Genomic DNA, 19116 nt, shown 5'->3' on the forward strand with positions numbered 1-19116 from the left:
GTGAAGTGGAGTAAGGTTAAGCAAGGTCAGTTAAGTTGAACTCACGTGACACGACCTAACGTGACTTATGAAAATATAATTTATTTCAGCTATAACGTCGTCACAACGTGATATTTCCAGTTAATGACAATATTGCGGCACTGCAATAATTATATAAAATAATACCAAGAATTACATTTACTTTAACACTTAATTCCATCTTGATACCCTATGAACAAAGAAAACATTCTAGTGTATATAGTGCTTGTACTATGTACTATAGTGCACTAAATACTTGAAGTAAATCACCTTAAGATTGATTAAAATACAAGGCAATATAGTTAAACATAAAGAATTTAGGTAGGGTTGTTATGGTTTACTAAATTTTCATTGAATTTTTGTGCTAGTGAGTGGTACAAGTAATGTTATAGCTATAATATAATATAAGCCGTCATATTGTATTCTCGATGTAAAGAATAGTTTAAGTAATTATTACATTGAATTTAAATATGTTTTTCATAAACTGCCATTTATATAAATTGAACAAGAAAATTTCTAGCATTGTTAATCTCTTCACAAAGTTCTTACCAGTAAGAATTAATTTAGAAGACTTTAAAATAATTTAAATTTAATCAAAAAGAAAAAAGGATTAAACAAATTTCAATTAGAAAATGTTAAGGGTAAAAGAAAATATTATTTGCGCATTATTCTGTGAAAATATAAAATATTTTTGTTGAAAATCTTAAAATAAATTTTGTTTTCTAAAATTTATTATTCATAAATTATAAAATTTATTGCAGAGTTTTCCTTTTGTGATCATATGTTTTACAATATATACGAATGCATATGTTATACAACATTTAGGTTTAAATCATGCAAGTTTAACACATCATCCTAGTAATCCACCAATAATTCGGATACCACAACCATCAAAAACAATATTGCATCATCCATCCGAAATTATATCAGTTCAACCAATTAGATCTCATATATTGAAAACATCATCGTCTAGTGATGATAGTGATTTTAATCCACATCCACGTTACAGTTTCTCATATGATATCAAAGATTTAAAAACTGGTGATGAAAAACAACAAGAAGAAAAACGTGATGGAGATCATGTACAAGGAAAGGTATAGTATACTTCTTAATATATTCCCGGAATAAATTCTTAGAAGAAACTAATACTAAAATAAATTAAAATTTTCAGTATTCATTAGTTGAACCAGATGGTACAAGAAGAATTGTTGCATATACAGCTGATAATTTGAGTGGTTTTAATGCAATTGTATCAAAAGAGCCTTTACATGGTCAACAGAACCAACAACAACGTCAACAACAGCAACAACAAATTAATGAACAACAAACAACAGAGATAACATCATCAACTGAAGATGATGAAAATCTTGAAGAATTTAGACAACAGTTAGCACAGCATCAAGCTGAAATTGAAGAAGAACAACGTCGTCAACGAGAACAATTAAGACAATCTGTAATACAACAACAAGAAGAATTGACAAGAGAACAATTAAGACAGACGGCACTTAAACAACAGCAACAACAACAACAACAGGAACAAATAGCTAGAGCACAAGCAATTGTTTTAGCACAATCAATACCCAGTTCAGTTTTAGGTCATACAGTTCATTCAACAATTGTTCACCATCATACACCAACATTAAGATTACATAATGTACCTGTATTAACAACAAATCAACATATTTCAACATTAGAAACTCATCCAACAATTGTTAAAAGTATTGGTTTACCAAGAACACATATTTTATCACAACATCCAACAACATTATTACAAACACAATTTCTTTCATCACCTTCGGTTGTATTTACATCCCGTATTGATTCAAGTAGTAGTGATTTAACAAATAGAAATTTAAATCAACAAGAACAACAGGATCAACAACAACACCAACAACAATTACAACAACATCGAATCGATGATAGTGATAGTGAAATCGATTTAAGTGAATTAAGAGAAAGACACCGTGATCTTAGTGATGAACAACGTATTTTAAATGAAAATGAACAAAATGATAATGGTAATGGTCATAGATTAAATAATGGCAATGGAATACATAGTAATAATGATAGAAAAGAATATAGAAATGGTAATGGTAATCATCGAAATATTCATGAATCTAACGGTAAACGAAGAAATGGATTGAATGGAAATGATAATGGTACAGAACATGAAATTGGTACGAATGGAAATGAAATCGATGATCGTTTAAATGAAAATAGATATAACGGTAAAAGCGAACAGCGTTTCTACTATCGTCGTTATTAAAAAAACAGTTATTAAAAAAAACAAAAGAGTTTTTTAAATTTAGCGGGAAAACAAAAATTATTAATTTACTTTAGATTTTAGCGTGAAATGAAAAAAATTTTAAAAAGGACATGACTGACCCGATTTTTTATTACTCGTATGATAATAAATTATTACAGAGCACAATTATTATATTATTTACAGATGGAATACATTTTATATTTGTAATATTTATGTTATAATTTTATTCAATATAATTTATATTTGTACCTAAGATACATCCCAAATATGTGTTCCTTATAAATTTTATAAATTTAAATTATTCAATTTACTTATATTTTGCAAAATTATTTTATGTATAACAATTATTGTGAATATTTGTACTTTGTATTATAATTTTTTTGTATATTTTTTTTATATATTTACTAATTCAGCATATACTAACATTTTAGTGCCTAATGGCCAAAATACCAAAAAAAAAAAAATTAGTTCATACTAACCCAAACAAAAAGTATTTAATTTATTTTTTTTTACCAATATTTGCATGTACAATTTATTTATTTAAAAAAAATATGAAATGAATTTTATATTGTCACAAATTGAAGAAGAAAATGAATAAAAGAATTCAAAATTATTTTAATTTTTTATTTAATTTTATTGAAATATTTATTGAAGAATAAAATTATTTATTAAATATTCTATTTATTCAATTGATTCTCTCTCTCTTATTCCTGACATTTAATTTTAAAAATCTCTCTTAGTTAAAAAAATTATTCTCTTTTTTATTTGGACGACTGTTAACTTTTCGTTGAATAAAATACTCATTTTTTTTATGTGAAATGTGTTCTCTGCTGACAGCTAAAGTGCCCCCATAATTTTAGCTTAATTAATTTAAATTTTCAGTAGATTTATATAAGGAGTGACACTTGTTATTTGCACATTTCGGCAGTAAGTTTAATTAAAATAAATTTTTTCTTTTCGTTAAGTTTCATTTGTAATTACTTAAAAAATATCATAAATCCCTTATTTTTGCCTAGGTCTTAATAATAAGAAATTTGAACTTAAACTATTGAAATATTCATTATGCTAATGAATTCAGGACTAATTTGGTCCTGAAAAATTTCAGGACCAAATTAGTCTTGTTAATTTGAAAATTTTTTGATTACATGGCAAAACGTAAAAATTTATTCTCAACAACTAATTTCTTTTATATTCAAAATGCCGAACAGTAATATCATCCGCTTGCGTTTAGAAACTATTTTTGCAGAAACCCGTCCGCTATCTGTTATCTACAGTTTGATTTCACAAATAACGATTAGATTATGATCGGATTATATCAACTAATATAACATATTGTGTTGACGATGACGAACATAAACGTCGGTTTTTTGTTGTTACGAAAGCCCCTACAAAGCAATTTAAAGTCAGTAAATCTTCAATTATGTAATCATACCCATCTAAAATGTATTTCGGGTTCTACTGAGACCATATCCGCTGATGTTATTTAAAATTAAAATTAGCACCTATTTTTGTAAGGGCATATACAATGTTGAACTAATGAATACTGTTGTATGAAACTGTACCCAGAACAGTGCTACGTTCCTGCTGCTGTAAAAAATAGAGCCTCGACTTTAAAAACGAAAGTGAAAGCGTGCTTAACGTAATATAGTTATCAAAATAGATTGAAATTTTTGTGTTTCCAGTGCCCAAGATTTGAAATAACTTTTCTGTTTTCTGGATTAACATGATGTCTACTAAGTAACGTTCAGCGAATAATTTTAATTTTAAAATGTCTGAAAAATTGTAAGAACGTATTGTAGATATTCGATAAAGTTTATAAATCAATAAGAATTTTTTAAATAATTTCTATGAATTGACAAATGCTGGAGTATTTCTTTGTGTTTATCACATCGAATCAGCTGATACCATTCAATTTCCTTACTAACATGTAATTTAACCTTCAACTTAATAAATAATTTATGGATTTTTTGTGATTAAATTTCAACATTATGTAATGTAAACGTAACATCAAATAACATTAAATGTAAAACAAAAAAAAAATGGCAAAATTTCATAATATTCTTTGAAAAATATAAAATTAATAACACCACACTTTAAATGGAAAAAAATCAAAAGAAGTGTTTTGTTTTCAAGTTATGGTAGAACATTCAATGTGACACGAGTACGTATGTTTTGATCTAGTTGTAAACCAACATAAACTGCATATCATATAACGTTATGAATTTTTGGCACATTCAGTTTTTTAACACTCTTTTTTTTGTTTTTTTTTTTTTTTGTTTAATTCATCCGCTTCGTATTTGTCTCTAAAGTAGTTTACAAGAAATTAGATATAAGTAGTTCATTTTTGAAATATAGATTTTGATATAAGATGCTGGGCTGAGATTTGGAAGAATAAAAAATATTATATTGTGTGGTACCCGAATTGAGTTTCTTGTTTTTCGTTTTTAGTTTTGAACTATGGCGCGCGGTATTATTAATTTTCATGTTTTACAAATATGAAATGTTGTAAGTGATTTTGTAGAATTGAAAAGAAGATTGTAAAATAAGAGTTTTCATCATGATATTATTAAGATTTTCATGTCTTTCATATCTTAAAAAATTTAAATATGAAATTTGATATTATGGAATAGAATGGCATAAAAAATATCTAGTCTAGATAGAAGTTAAATTTAGTGTCATATAGAAATTTTTTAGTATAAATAATTTGCTAGAAGTTGAAGAATTATGCATTTTTGTACTGAAGCTTAATAAAGATACATCGGATTTATTATTTTTTTTAAAAATATTTCATTAAATTTAAATTTTTGAGTTAAAAACGAAAAAACCAAATTTACAGAAGCCAAACAAAAAATGATAAAGGTTTGAATACTTTGAAATATTTTTTTCCAAATTCAATTAAAAATTTAAATTTTTCTTTTTCACAGGATACTTTTATAATTTTCTATATAATATCACAAATTAGTGGTTATGTAATACATCCAGAATTAAAACATACAACATTAGTTACACATCATAGTAGTCCTATTTTAGCCACAACTGTATTACATCCAGTAGCAACAACAACGACAACAACAACACAACATGTTGAAGCACCAAAAATTGTTGAGGAATCAAAACAAGTAGAAGAAATTGCATATCCAAAATATAAATTTTCATATGAAGTAAAAGATAGTAAAACTGGTGATGATAAACGTCATGAAGAATCACGTGATGGAGATGTTGTTACTGGACATTATTCATTAGTTGAACCAGATGGTAGTCGTAGAACAGTTGGTTATACAGCAACTGATTTAACTGGTTTTAATGCTATTGTTACAAAAGAACCAGCACCAGCACCATTACCAGCAACACAAATTATCCATACAGCACCAGCTACAACAGTTACTTTAGAAGAAATACCAGCAATACAGCATAGAACACTTGTTTTACCACAAGCATCAACAGCTTTACTTTCTGGTCATAGTTTATCTTCAACATCATCGGTTATACATCATGGTACACCATCATTATTAGAATTGCCATTATCACAAAGAGTTATTAGTTTACCACAACATCATATAATTGAACATCCAGGAACATTATTACATGAAACACAACATTTATTATCTAGTCCCTCATATTTATATTCTTATGATAGTCTTTTAAATGGTAGTGAAAATGGTAACGGAAATGGAAACGGTAATGGTAACGGAAACGGAAATGGTAACGGACAGAGTAACGGACATGGTAACGGAAATGGTAATGGCAATGGAAACGGTAATGGGAACGGTAATGGAAACGGAAATGGCAATGGTTTCAATGGAATGAATGGTAATGGTAATGGAAACGGCATGATGAATGGAAATGGAAATGGAGATTAAGGAAAATTATTAAAAAAAAAGAAAGAAACCCGAAAAATGCGCAGCCTAATACAATAAATTCGTAAATTGGAGTCAAACACCATAAAGTTTTAAAGGAGTCAATAATCAAATTAAAGTTGCAATATGAAAAATCCAATAAATAATTTATTTATTATATTATTAACCATCATCATAAATCACATTTACATTATACACATACAAATATATCTAAATCACTGTTTACGAGTATAAATATTATTCTTTAGGAAATTTAAGGACAATGTTTAATATTTAACAGAAAACATTTCATACAGATAACATTTTACTAACATTTTCTTTTTTATAATAATTTTAATAATGTTCTTTTAATTACTAACAAACAAATTTTATTTAATAATATAAATGATGTTTTATAATTTTTTTTAAACAGAATTTAATACACATATACATAAATTGTAATATAATAATATATATACCTAGTTAAAATACAAGATGAAGTGACAAATTGAAAAAATTAAACGCACATTAACGAGGAAAAAGTAAACTGAATGAACAAGACACTGTTAACGAAAAAAATAAGAGAAACACAGGAATTAGAACATTTCATAAAAATATATAGAATTTTTATTTTTTTTTTTTCTTATAAAATAAACACCCAACTAGAGACGAATGAAAACCGACAAAGAACGTAACCAGTATAATACCGATACGCGAACTATTTTAAGGTACAAAATAGTCAAGCTATTTTTAATTTTTATACTTTATTAATGATAAAACGCATTGCATTTTTTTTTTTAAATTGATAAAATTATCGCTTATTTTAATATAATCAAAATTGGAATTAATAAATATATGTAATTCAAAAGCAAACGAAAATATCATTTGTTTATATTTACTGGTGTATACTTGTATGTTTTTTTAGCTTCCAGTTAAAAATTTATTTAATATTGAGGCCGAATGTGAATATGTACAATTATCTATGTAAAATGAAAAAATAAATTAAGTCTTTGGTGAATATGCCATTATTTAATCACACAAGTGCCAAATTTGTCTGGCTCCTTTAAATGATAGCATGTGTGGTAACTGAAATTCTTTATTATTCATAAATATGAACCTATTATAAAAAAATCTGAAGCAAGACATCATAAAAGGGAGTCGCAACGACGCGCCTTCCCACTTCCGTAATATACTGACATCCCCAGAAATTTATCACAACGACTCCCAAACATTGACCCATTTTCCCAAAAAGGCAAAACCTCGTCGGCACCTTCACCAGTATGCTAAAATCAGCCCTACTATATCCCAAAACAAATTCCGTCTTCTTTTCATTCTTACACGGGCTCATAGGTCTGGCCACCCTGCACGTGTGAGCCCAGCTCACAAGATATTATCAAAGCTCTATCTATGACGCCAATGAATTCCTGCAGTGGCAGACGCACCGAACCATCCGCCAGCTCCAGCACTCGTAAAACAGTCTGTCATCTCATTTCCCTCTATCTCGCTGTGATAGGGATCCCATCACATGGTTACCCTACACATATCGCACAATGCACTCGAACATCTCACGAACGTCGACCTAACTGAGCAAAACTCTAGAGCTCTGGTCGATGCCCTACTATCCACAAAGTTGCAGCTAATTCCGTTTAATCGACAACTCCATCCCCAATTCCTAGAGGAATATTCTCGCTCCAGTATCTTCCGTGGTCTTAGAACCATTCGTGTAAATTGACAATCCAGCATTCGAGCTTATGTCTTTAGCACTCTTTTCCACCCTTTGTGGAATCGCAATCCCGTAATCAACTTTCCAGTCGATATATATTTACTTACTTACTTACTAGGCCTTACAGACCATGAAGGTCCCGAGCCTGACTTATCATTTTTTTCCATTCGCCGCGGTTCTGGGCGGCTCTCCTCCAATTGGAGACACGAAGTCTCTCCAAATTCGCCGAAGTTTCGTCTCTCCAACGAAGATGGAGCCTACCTCGACGTCTCATTCTGAATTCGGGTCTGGATTCGAACACTCTCCTTGCTGGGGCGCTTTTGGACATTCGTGCAATGTGGCCTAACCAGTGTAGCCTCTTTATCTTGATTTTGCTGACTACATCAATGTCCTGATACAGCTCGTAGAGTTCGGCGTTATATCTTGTCCTCCGGACCCCCTGCTCATTCACAGGACCAAATATGCGACAAGAAATCTTTCGCTCAAAAACATCAAGGCATTGCTCACTTGTCCTAGACAGTATCCAAGCTTTCGAGCCATAAAGTAAGACCGGAAGAACGAGCATCTTGTAGTGCTGCAGCTTAGTGTTTCTGGATAGGAGTTTTGAACCCAGTTGTTTTCGCAAACCGAAGTAGCAGCGATTTGCCAGGGTTATTCTACGTCGCACCTCCACCAGGTAGATGAACTGCATAACTACCTCAAAATTATATGGGTCAACCGTGATGTTTTGACCAATATGATGGACAGTGGTGGTTGACAGCATCGGTATATGGCACAAAAAGGTCAGACTTACGTCCTTAGCATGTATCACATATTCCCTCAATATTCCACTGTGTGTATAGTCCTTACTCCTTAGTATATCTATCCTCAAGACATTTCTCGGCCAAGAAAAACCTCTCAGCTGTGCTAACTCCCCAGCGCCTAGCGCATAGATATTTTGACCTATCGGTTCCAAATGTTTGGTCGATTATTAAAATTGACCCTAAAGTTTTCCAAATAAAATTGTATCAAGTATTGTTTGTGGACGTGTTTCCATCATGTGACTCAATTAATTATAGTGTCAAAGTTCTGCTCTTCCATGATTATATCATACGATGGATTTGACAAATTATGATCAATATATCAAATACGATTCAAAAAATTCTTTAATATCGTCGAATTTTTTTGTGGTTTTATTCAAAAGTTACCTACTTTCTAATGTTTCTAAAGTCTTATTCTAAACTCAACATCACTCTTTCAATTTGTTCAAAACTCACTTCAAACAAAACACGTTCCATTTAATAATAATTTTTCTGTATCAACATTGAAAAAATTTTCCATTTATAAGACATACTTTTATATTAAATTTCTCTTCTAATTTTTATTTTCTTTTTTAAACATATCAGAAACAAAGTCACTGACATCCACCTTGATATTATTAAGAAGTCACTTATGTTGTTATAAGAAAACACTAACATTGTCCTATACCATTGACATTATTAAAAACAATTTTATTACATTCCATTCAAATAATTTAGTAGTATCTAATGGTAGTGCTTACATTGTACTCGTATATGTACAATGAATGTCAACGTGCTGCCTTTTGCATAGAAAATTCATAATTGAACCTTAATAATATTCAAGACTTTTTATATATTACACAAATATATAAAAATTATGCCTCTATTATAAAAATGAATGTTAATGCCATCTACAATGCACATAATTTTATATTTGCGATCATCTACGTAATTCATTAACAAGAGTTCTTTTTAAGAGTATATGAAATACCGAATTATAGAGAAGTCATTTGACATTTTATACATACTAAATACGAGTAAAATATTTTAGTTTATAAGAAATAAATTTAAAAAAAAAAAATAATATGGTGGATGACCCAAATTTTGTAATATTTTTTAAAACATATCAACTATATCCGCTTATATGTAAGCATACCTTTTGAAATTTAAAATCAAATGACTTCCTTTATGATGATTACATTTTTTTTCCACCAGATCATATAAAATTTCTGTAAACCACAACAGCCGGCTAAGTCGATTAATTTATAATTGATGTGCAATTTAATACTATACTTCTCTGTTAGTATTGCAAGTCTTCTAATCAAATATAATTCCTATACTCATCAAAAGTATTCTGAGACACTATACATGTATACAATTACACATTTTATTAATTGAAGCGAATGCAAATAACTTCCACCATTTCCACATTGTGTAATACATTTTATAAAAAGTATATACTCGTATAATTTAAAATTTGGTTTTATATTATTTTTAAACAAATCTATATTATGGTGTGAGTATTATAAGGCATTTACCTTTCAATATTATTAACTTCATTCACAATATTATGCCGGCTAATAACACTTGCAATATAACAAAATAATTTCATAATCGAAAATCATTTACAATATTGTTACAACACTAAAAGGAAAATCATATAAAATTTTACACTTTATCTTTAACAACCTACAGACCTAAATATTCAAAACAGAAATGAAGAAATGAAAAAAAAAAACAAAAAAAAAAAAAGCGTAATAAAATTTACCGTATTCAATTCCTAAAAAGTTACAAAACTATTTATACCTAATTACCTACTCACATAGTTATTAAGAGAGTTAGAGAATGAGAGTAAGTGCACACATAATAATAAAAGTAACAGTAAAATGATATGAGACATTTTTCCCTTTTGTAATTATTATGAAATAATTTTTAGGTATTTATTTTATTTTATTTTTTTTTTTTTAATTTCCCATTTGTTTGCGGTTAATATTTTAATTTTTCGAAAATATGAGTATATTTCCCATTCCATAAATCTTCAATGTAAAATGCAATCTCATAACCAAATGCTTATCCGCTTTACTGAATTACATTACCAATGAATGTAAGTATAGCGTAATATTCTTTGTCATCTAATTTCTGAATTCGATACTGAAAGTATGCAGTAGCTAAAAGAAGAAAAATTTTCTTTTCTTGTTTTTTTGTTTATTTTATTCCAACCATAAATGCATAATATAAGAGCAATAACTTGTTCTACTATATAGACAATTTGGAAAATTGCATATACGTAGGTACTTGCTTTATTTCCATAATTATCTTTGTCATTTCCATCCATCTTTTTTGCTTTTGTGATTTTTTTTCTCATTTCTTTTGAAAATTTTCAATAGATCAAATTTCATCGAATACTTATGTGTATGATCATTAAGAGATGAATAAGAATTGAAAGTAGGCAAAGCACGTGTGATATATGAAAATTTTTTAATATAAAATAAAATGAAATTTATCACAAAGTCATCATTCATATTTTGAATACTCTGTAGAAAATAACTATAGAGAGAGAGAGAGAGAGATCCTTAAAAAGAAAATCACTTAGTTATTTAAAGATTAAAAATAATTTTTCAAAAAAAAAGAAATTCTTTTTAAAATGTGGACTTTAATAAAAGTATAAATTTCAAAAAAAAAAAAATTAAATAAATAACACTAAAATTTTCTTGCTCTTATTTTTCCAATTCTAGAAAACTACAATCCTTTTCGTGTGCATTCTTATGATTCGAAATGCTATTGCTTTTCCGAAACGTTCTATAAATGATAAAAATAAAAATGTACAAGTAAATAAAGAACAAGATCAACTAATGGTAGAAACAATAGCTGAAAATCATCAAACAATTTCGAAAAAGAAAGATTCAGAAGCTTCTATGGAAGAGTCTTCAGATGATTCAACATCATATCCGAATTATAGTTTTTCATATGAAGTAAGAGATCCGAATACAGGTGATGATAAACAACATGAAGAAAAACGTGATGGTGATTTTGTTCAAGGTCAATACTCTTATATTGAACCTGATGGTAGCCGTCGTATTGTTGCATATCAATCAAATGGTACTGAAGGTTTTAATGCTATTGTTTTAAAAATTAATGCATCCGAATTAGTATTACCGTTGGAAGAAAGTTCTGATAGTACACATAGTGATATTCAACAAGAATATGAAATACCATCAAAACATAAAGATTGTGTTGAACAATTTTCTAATATTCAAACAGAAAATCCTGAAATCACTCAATCATCTGAAAATCAAATTCCAAATGAAAGTAAAACATATATGGAAGTTGAAGCATTACAAGAACAACATTCAGGATATAAAACAAAAGAAAATAATAATAAAAAATTATCTGGACAAGCAGCAGAAAGGGAATCTGAAATAGAGAAAGATCATATAGAATTTGAATCACAAACTATGATTATGAATTATGAAGATGAAATAAAAGAAATTACAGAATCACCAAAAGCATATGAATTGAACGAAGAATCAAATAATGTACAAAGTTCTGAAATAAGAAATTCAAATGAAAATCAAGCCTATCATAATGAAGTGCAAGAACCACAACAACATTTTGCATATCCAATGGCAATTATGCATACTCATGTATATCCAATGCCTCTTCTACTAAAATTGATACCAGCTACATCTAACCTAGAAAATCAAGTAGAAACCGAACATCATGAAAAACTTGAAGCTCAAGCCACTGAAAATAAACCAGAAACACAAAATAATAATGAAAAGAATAACAATAAATCAGAAAATATAGTTGAAAATGAAAATAAGACTACAAATATTAGTAAAAGATCAAAAAAGACTCGCAGACATAATGTACCAAATAGTAAAACACGTAAGTTACGCGTTTCATACAAATTAAATGAACATGAAAATCAATCACAAATTCCATCTAGAAAAGTAAATGATATTAGAAAACGTGGTACTGAAATCAAACAAGAAAATGGTGGTCATCATTTTGAAACTTATTGGTAAAAAAATTGGATTTTTTTTTATAATTTCTTTGTTTTCTATAAAAAAACTCTCTATTTAATTCGACATCATAAATTTATATTAAATTTAAGATGAGGTTTTTGAAAACTTTTTATATTTTGCTATTAATAGTTTCATTAACAATTTTATTTTATTATACCAGGTTTATATTTAAGATAGTAACTATTTTATAAGTAGATATTTATTAAGAAATATTTTATATTAAGGCCATAATAATTTAAGATAATAAACTTAAGATATTTGCATAATAATTATTTTAAATATTAAGTCAGAATATTGTTTTAATAAATTAGTTTTTTAAAATCATTAACTAGAAATATTACAATAAACTCAGTTGATAAACATTAATTTATATTTTTTTAATATTTACAAATTAAATGATTTCTTCCGTTCTTATAAAAACCCTGAAGCAGAAGACTCTAAACACCTTAACCTTACAATATGAGTACTGAAATTAGCTTGTTTTTATCCAAAATAAAAGATTTTCGTAATATAAGACAAACAAAGCATTGATTCACTTTTAGATTCCCATCACAATAACAAATAGCAAAGGTATTCTAAATTGAACCATTCATACTACAATTACTGAAAAATCAGCAATTGAAATTGAAGATCACATTCATATTGAAATGGTACACAGCTGCTCTACTATCTAACACAACCCAGTTTCAGCTTAAATAAATTTTTTCAAAAAAATGTTTTGGAGGGTCTTGTAATCTGCCTCATTTCCGCTTAGAATGATAAATCTTCTATTACTGCTCCAATGAATCAGCAATTTTTGGTATAAAAACTGTTTGAATACTAAGCTCGTAAGATTTCATCAAATCTCCTGTGTGTCCGAATTTTGGGCTATAAGATGAGATAAATGAATTCATAAAATACATATAGTAGAGAAAAATCTACAAATACTATATTTCATGGGACAGCCCACACAGACGCAAGAACTCTTATACAAATCTGTGAAGAGTAAGGTAACGAGACGTAGCAATAGCAAAAAGTAGCGTCTGATTGTCTTCGTGTATCGAAGCAGTGGTACACGTGAATTAATTTATATTAATTTCTCGACTGGACTTTCCACGAATTACTAGTACTATGTTTTGGAAGGTTGTCTCTGGTGTTTAAGAGGGTATAAAATTCTGGGTGATTTCGACATAACCTCATCTTCGGCATGAAAAAAACTTTTTATAACAAGAGAAAATCTGAACCTCAAACTAGTCACATAGTCAAAAATCACAATTGATTTGATGTTCTGCTATATTGACATTAACTGACACCATTGAAGCGATTCATGGAGCTTGGGCAACTAAACTACGACTAAACACAATATAATATACTAGAAATAAACTAGAGACCCCCGAAAAAGTGATTTAATTCTTTCCAATGTTTAAGTTTCTCAAATTAATGTATTTTGTTTTGGCTATATAAAATACTCTCAGCAATAAATAAAGCGTCCATCCTAACCTGAGAATAATGCCGTTCCAGTTTGTTTAAACTATGAAAAACAAAAGGCCGATGGCAAGATTATGGTAAAAATTTTTTAACCTTAGTCATGTCATCAATCATTTGATAGTTTTAATTTGACCTCTTGAACTTCATATGCATAATTGATAGTTTGAATTTGACCTGGAATTGCAAAAAAATCTTAACCTTCACAAGTGAAAACAATGTTTATAACAATTGAATAATACCATTGTACTACAACAAATAAGCATTTTATTTAATTTTATCGCTTCTAATAAAAGTCAAGTTCACACTTACAGCAAAGAAAGAAAGACAATTAAGTTTAAATCAAGGACAATGCCGCTGTAAAACTGAGGTTCAGGAAAGTTCGAAATACGGAAAATAACAATCGTTTTGTTCATTATTTGTATACAACGGCAAATTTGATTAAATTTGGTGAATTTTATATGGTTGTTGTTTAATTTGAGTAAAATCAAATTCATATTGGTACTTAAATTCATCGTAAAAATGAAAACATTATTACCTAATTCCTTTTTGTTTAAACTTAATAAACTACCAGTATCCATTACAATTTTGGTGCAATAAAAAAAAAATCACCTCAAAGGTTTTAAATGCGATTTCATACACAGAAATCCGAATAAAAATTACAAAATACTTTTTTTTTCACATATTATACTAAGTCTTCCGTCTATTACAAAACTTCTTCCACAGTTTTATTCATTATGCATGAATATTACTTTAAAATGTAGCATCAAATAACAAAATATTGCAATGTTGTTACATTTTTCGTTTCCATACTTCCATGAATAATTGAATATGCTTCCTATATTCGTACAGGAAATTATATATGAAAATAATTTGCTTACAATGTTGGAAATTTACCACTATAATACAATGATCTCTTAAAATTTTCCAAGTTTTGACGATCCCGTAAATTTTCCAACCAAATTCTTTAAAAACTTATTATCTCTTAAGATTCCATACCGATAAATGCTACAATGATGTATATATGACATGATCTGGGAAAGAGTTTCCAGTGATACATTCTCTTAAACTGAAAATTATTTTACGAAGAGAAAAAGGTTTTTTTATTTATCATGGTGAATAATAATATGAAAACCAAATAAAATACATTAATTATATCATCTACCAATAAAAGATACTGGAAATTAGCAAAATATAATATGGAAATTAAAGTAAATTAAACCATAAGGGTTAAGTTTCTAAAGCAGTTGCCCAATTAATGCTAAAAAAATTAAGTTTGACCGCTTTGTCTATTCGACTTTCTGCACAATTGCTGGAAGAAGGGACTGCGAAAAACTCGCAACTCAAAAAAAGCTTAGCAATAAAATTCCACTACAGAAAGAGCTAAACGTCGAAAAGATACTGCACGTCTACCACCACTCTGTCTGAACAGCTTCCACAGGAATTTGTGGTTCCAAATTCACTCAGGGGACAATGACTCTTTAACAACTTTACCAATAGACTAAGAATATTCCCATTATACGTTCATTACACTATCGTCATGCGTTCCTAAACTACATAAATTACTGTATGCGTATGACTTAATGGAATCATTAAATCCCTCGATTTCCTGTAACAGTTATGCTTAAGAAAGCAAAGTACTTGAACAGATGAAACCACAAAAATATGTAGTCATATTCTCATCTCCACGAGTGTAACTACAGCTAATTCCGCACTCGTAAACGTCATCAGAACCGTCGTCTGAAAACCTAACAGCCTAGCATCTAATCGATATCTGCAATACCAAATAATTTCTCTGTGAACACTTTAGTTAAATTAAATTTTTATAGTAATCATAGGAAACCATGGGAAACAATGGCAATAGGGAGTTTCTGCTGGTAAAGTGCTTTCTTTTTCAGGCCGTTTCTGCTTCTGCTGAAAACTGCCTTCTCTTTCAGGCTTTTAAAATCTCCTGGTCGTGACGGATATTCTGCGTTTTTGCAAAGGGGTTTCCAGCACATCACTAGGACGTTGGTAGAAATTTTTCGTGCCAGTTACATATGTGGAGGACGACCAATGTGGTGTACATTCCGAACATAGGTAAGCGACAAAGCAACCACTCAAGCTTCTCTCGTCCAATTAGCCTTACTTCCTTTCTATTGAAATCAACGGAAATCGTGGATGATACAAACATGCGCGAATACGCGCTAGGAACCGATCACTTGCATGAATATTCTTATCAATAGGGAAAGTCAATTACGTTCGCCCTGTAGGGCCTAGTGGCGGCTCTCGAGAGCTTACTATGCTCGAGGGCAACACTTGGTTGCTTCCTTGACATTGACGGTGCATATGATAACACTCCATATTAAGTCATCTGCGAGTCATTGCACAAACGTGGGGTTGAAGAAAAAACGAGTAGATGGGTTGACTGGGTGCTACAGAATAGAATCATTAAACCCAAATTATTAGAGTAAATTAACGAGCCAAATCCTGTTTGGTGAGCGTATTGGCTATATTCTAGAGAAGTAAAGTACCGAGGAGTAACTTCTAATTAATAGAATAATGGAATGAGGTAATGCATTTAAATACTACTAATTCAAGAACTAATATAAAAATCCCAGTGCTATGAACACTTTAACTCTGATCTTTTTTTTGTATTCTTTGGAGATTTTCTCAAATTTTAAATCTTTAAATCTATATGATTGAAAAACAAATAGGAAAATTTAAAGGGAAGTCATCAACACTGATGTTCTGCTTAGTTCTATAGTATCAGAATTAGTCTCAAACTGAAAAAGCAACAAAACTGACAATTAGATTCCAAAATCTGCTATTTGTTGTTGTACAAGTAAAATTAAAGTATTTAAGTCAACATTCTTGTTCTCTATTACAACATTTTATACAAACATTGGTAACAATTACAGAGTGTATATGTAAAAGCATTTTAGCATTTTCATTTTGTTTCCATTTACTTATCTCAATTACAAATTTATCTTATTCACAAATTAAATATATGCTAAGAGTTAGTGAATAAGTAATTGAAACAACCAATTTCTTCCGCTTATTACGAAACAATATTCTCTTTTTATTCATTCATTATTTTTATTTATCTTCAATTATTGCTTCCTAAAGGAGTAAACCATATTGTTGTGAAAAACAACAAAAACAAAAATAAAGAAAAATAATGAAAACCATTAAATACCAAATTCCTTTAATTTCCATTTTGCACCACTTTTATTCTGAGAAAATAAAAATAATTGCAATTATTTTACTCTTTTTTAAGAATTGAATAATTTGAACGGGAAGCAACTAAGTAAGTGATTTGAGTGGGAAGTAGCTAAGTACATGCATAAATGATTGCAAAATTTATTTAGAAAAGAAAAAAATTTAAATGGATTTAAAAATAGTATATAAAACCGAAGATCATTAGGAAAATTATAATCATTTGGTTTACTTGAACAGTAGTAATAACTACAAGAAAAGTAACAATAGTGAAAACATTATCAACAGCAAGACTCTTATTAAATTTTCTTATTAAGAACTAAAGCTCATTTGAATATTAAATTGTTGTTCAATTGTCCAAAAATAAATAAAAAAAAGGGTAAAAATGAATCATCTATTGCATGTAAGCAAATCATTTATATAAAAATTTTCTAAATTTTCAATATATTTTAAAATAAATTTTCTGGATTTCAATAGATTTTCATCATTATTACAATTCAATTTATTGCGAATACGGAAAATTTCGTAATAAGAACGGAAAATTTGAATAGAAAACGTGATACAAAACATATTGATTCTAATCAATTTTCTCAATCCACATTACAAAATGCTGATCAAAAGAATATCGTCAATATAAAAAGAAAAGATTCTGAAGATTCTGAAGAAATATCTGAAGAGATTTCTGATGATTTGAGTTCACATCCACATTATAAATTTTCTTATAAAGTTTTTGATCCGGATACTGGTGACGATAAGGAGCATAAGGAAGAACGTGATGGAGAATTAGTTCAAGGAGAGGTAAAATGAATTTTGTATTATTTTTGCAAACAACAAGTAATAAAATTTTCTTTTATTGTATTTCTTCTTTTTAAAGTATTCTTTAGTAGAACCAGATGGAAGTCGTAGAACTGTCACTTATATTTCTAATGGTACTGATGGTTTTAATGCTATAATTAAAAAAACAGCTGCACCACTATCAGAAAATCTTGAAGAATTTGCATCTACTGAAACTGATTCAATTAATGAACAAAATTCACCACTTGAAATTAATTTTGAATCGAAAAATAGTGAAAATGTAAACGAAACTTTGATAAATGAAAATTCTAATATAATTAAAACCAATTCAGAAAAAATAAATGAAGAAAATTTAGAAATTCCACAAGATCAAGAAAATTTAAATATATTACAACAACCTCATAAGTTCACAGCTACCGATACTAGTAATAATGATACAGTTTTATGGTTTTCAAGTAAAACTGAATATTTATCACCCGATATAATGAAGGAAAATGATAAGGAATCAAATCAATTAGTTGCTGCGGAATCCAAAAATTATAAACGTGGTGCAACAAATAATCCAAAAACACATTCACCAACACATTTTATTACATATTCTTTAGTGGTTCCACAAATATTATATAGTCCATCAGAAAATTTATCAGAAAACATGCAACATAACTTATCAGCCAGCCATGGAACTGAAACTAAAACTAAAGATAAAAAGACCAGAAGTATACAAAAATCACATGGTAATAAAAAAAGAAGACATCATTAAATTGTGAAGGAGTAATAATTTTATATGGAATCTCAATTTTGAATTAAGAAAATGAAAACTTATTGGAAGAGACAATCTAGCCGCTATAATTATATTTTGTTATTTAATTAGTATAGAATTTAGGTATTTATAAATTTAGTACCTGTCGGTAAATAATTTTGCTTCTAAGATAATTTATTAAAAATTTTATAGCTTTAAGAAATTTATTTAATTATTGTTTAAGAAATTTAGAATAAATTATAGTTGCTT

The 19116-nt window shown here is 28.7% G+C and overlaps 4 protein-coding genes across 4 annotated transcripts; all 4 read left to right on the forward strand.

The window, feature by feature from the left end:
* The first annotated feature begins 555 nt into the window (after positions 1-555).
* On the forward strand, positions 556-2407 carry LOC129608445 (basic-leucine zipper transcription factor A-like). Its single transcript, XM_055519939.1, has 3 exons — positions 556-659; positions 780-1112; positions 1190-2407. Exons 1-3 carry the CDS (start codon positions 651-653, stop codon positions 2282-2284), a joined length of 1437 nt encoding a protein of 478 aa, XP_055375914.1. The 5' UTR covers positions 556-650; the 3' UTR covers positions 2285-2407.
* Positions 2408-5022: 2615 nt separating this feature from the next.
* LOC129608475 (uncharacterized) lies at positions 5023-6808 on the forward strand. Its single transcript, XM_055519976.1, has 2 exons — positions 5023-5143; positions 5209-6808. Exons 1-2 carry the CDS (start codon positions 5135-5137, stop codon positions 6142-6144), a joined length of 945 nt encoding a protein of 314 aa, XP_055375951.1. The 5' UTR covers positions 5023-5134; the 3' UTR covers positions 6145-6808.
* Positions 6809-11387: 4579 nt separating this feature from the next.
* LOC129608428 (uncharacterized) lies at positions 11388-12650 on the forward strand. The gene is made up of 2 exons (XM_055519921.1): positions 11388-12326; positions 12447-12650. Exons 1-2 carry the CDS (start codon positions 11388-11390, stop codon positions 12648-12650), a joined length of 1143 nt encoding a protein of 380 aa, XP_055375896.1.
* A 4010-nt stretch (positions 12651-16660) lies between these two features.
* Positions 16661-18867, forward strand: LOC129608429 (uncharacterized). The gene is made up of 4 exons (XM_055519922.1): positions 16661-16665; positions 17864-18110; positions 18187-18387; positions 18514-18867. Exons 1-4 carry the CDS (start codon positions 16661-16663, stop codon positions 18865-18867), a joined length of 807 nt encoding a protein of 268 aa, XP_055375897.1.
* Positions 18868-19116: the final 249 nt, after the last annotated feature.

This window comes from Condylostylus longicornis, unplaced genomic scaffold (genome assembly GCF_029603195.1).
Source record: "Condylostylus longicornis isolate FDR11 unplaced genomic scaffold, ASM2960319v2 ptg000031l, whole genome shotgun sequence".
NCBI lineage: Eukaryota > Metazoa > Arthropoda > Insecta > Diptera > Dolichopodidae > Condylostylus > Condylostylus longicornis.

What these genes read in the sequence shown, in the direction of transcription:
- LOC129608445 (XM_055519939.1), top strand. An exon ending in GAGATCATGTACAAGGAAAG is followed by an intron (nt 1,113 to 1,189) that starts GTATAGTATACT and finishes TAAAATTTTCAG; the next exon opens with TATTCATTAGTTGAACCAGA.
- LOC129608428 (XM_055519921.1), top strand. Translation starts at nt 11,388, where the DNA reads ATGATTCGAAATGCTATTGCTTTTCCGAAACGTTCTATAAATGATAAA. An exon ending in CATCTAACCTAGAAAATCAA is followed by an intron (nt 12,327 to 12,446) that starts GTAGAAACCGAA and finishes AATGAAAATAAG; the next exon opens with ACTACAAATATTAGTAAAAG.
- LOC129608429 (XM_055519922.1), top strand. An exon ending in GAGAATTAGTTCAAGGAGAG is followed by an intron (nt 18,111 to 18,186) that starts GTAAAATGAATT and finishes TTCTTTTTAAAG; the next exon opens with TATTCTTTAGTAGAACCAGA. An exon ending in AATCGAAAAATAGTGAAAAT is followed by an intron (nt 18,388 to 18,513) that starts GTAAACGAAACT and finishes CAACCTCATAAG; the next exon opens with TTCACAGCTACCGATACTAG.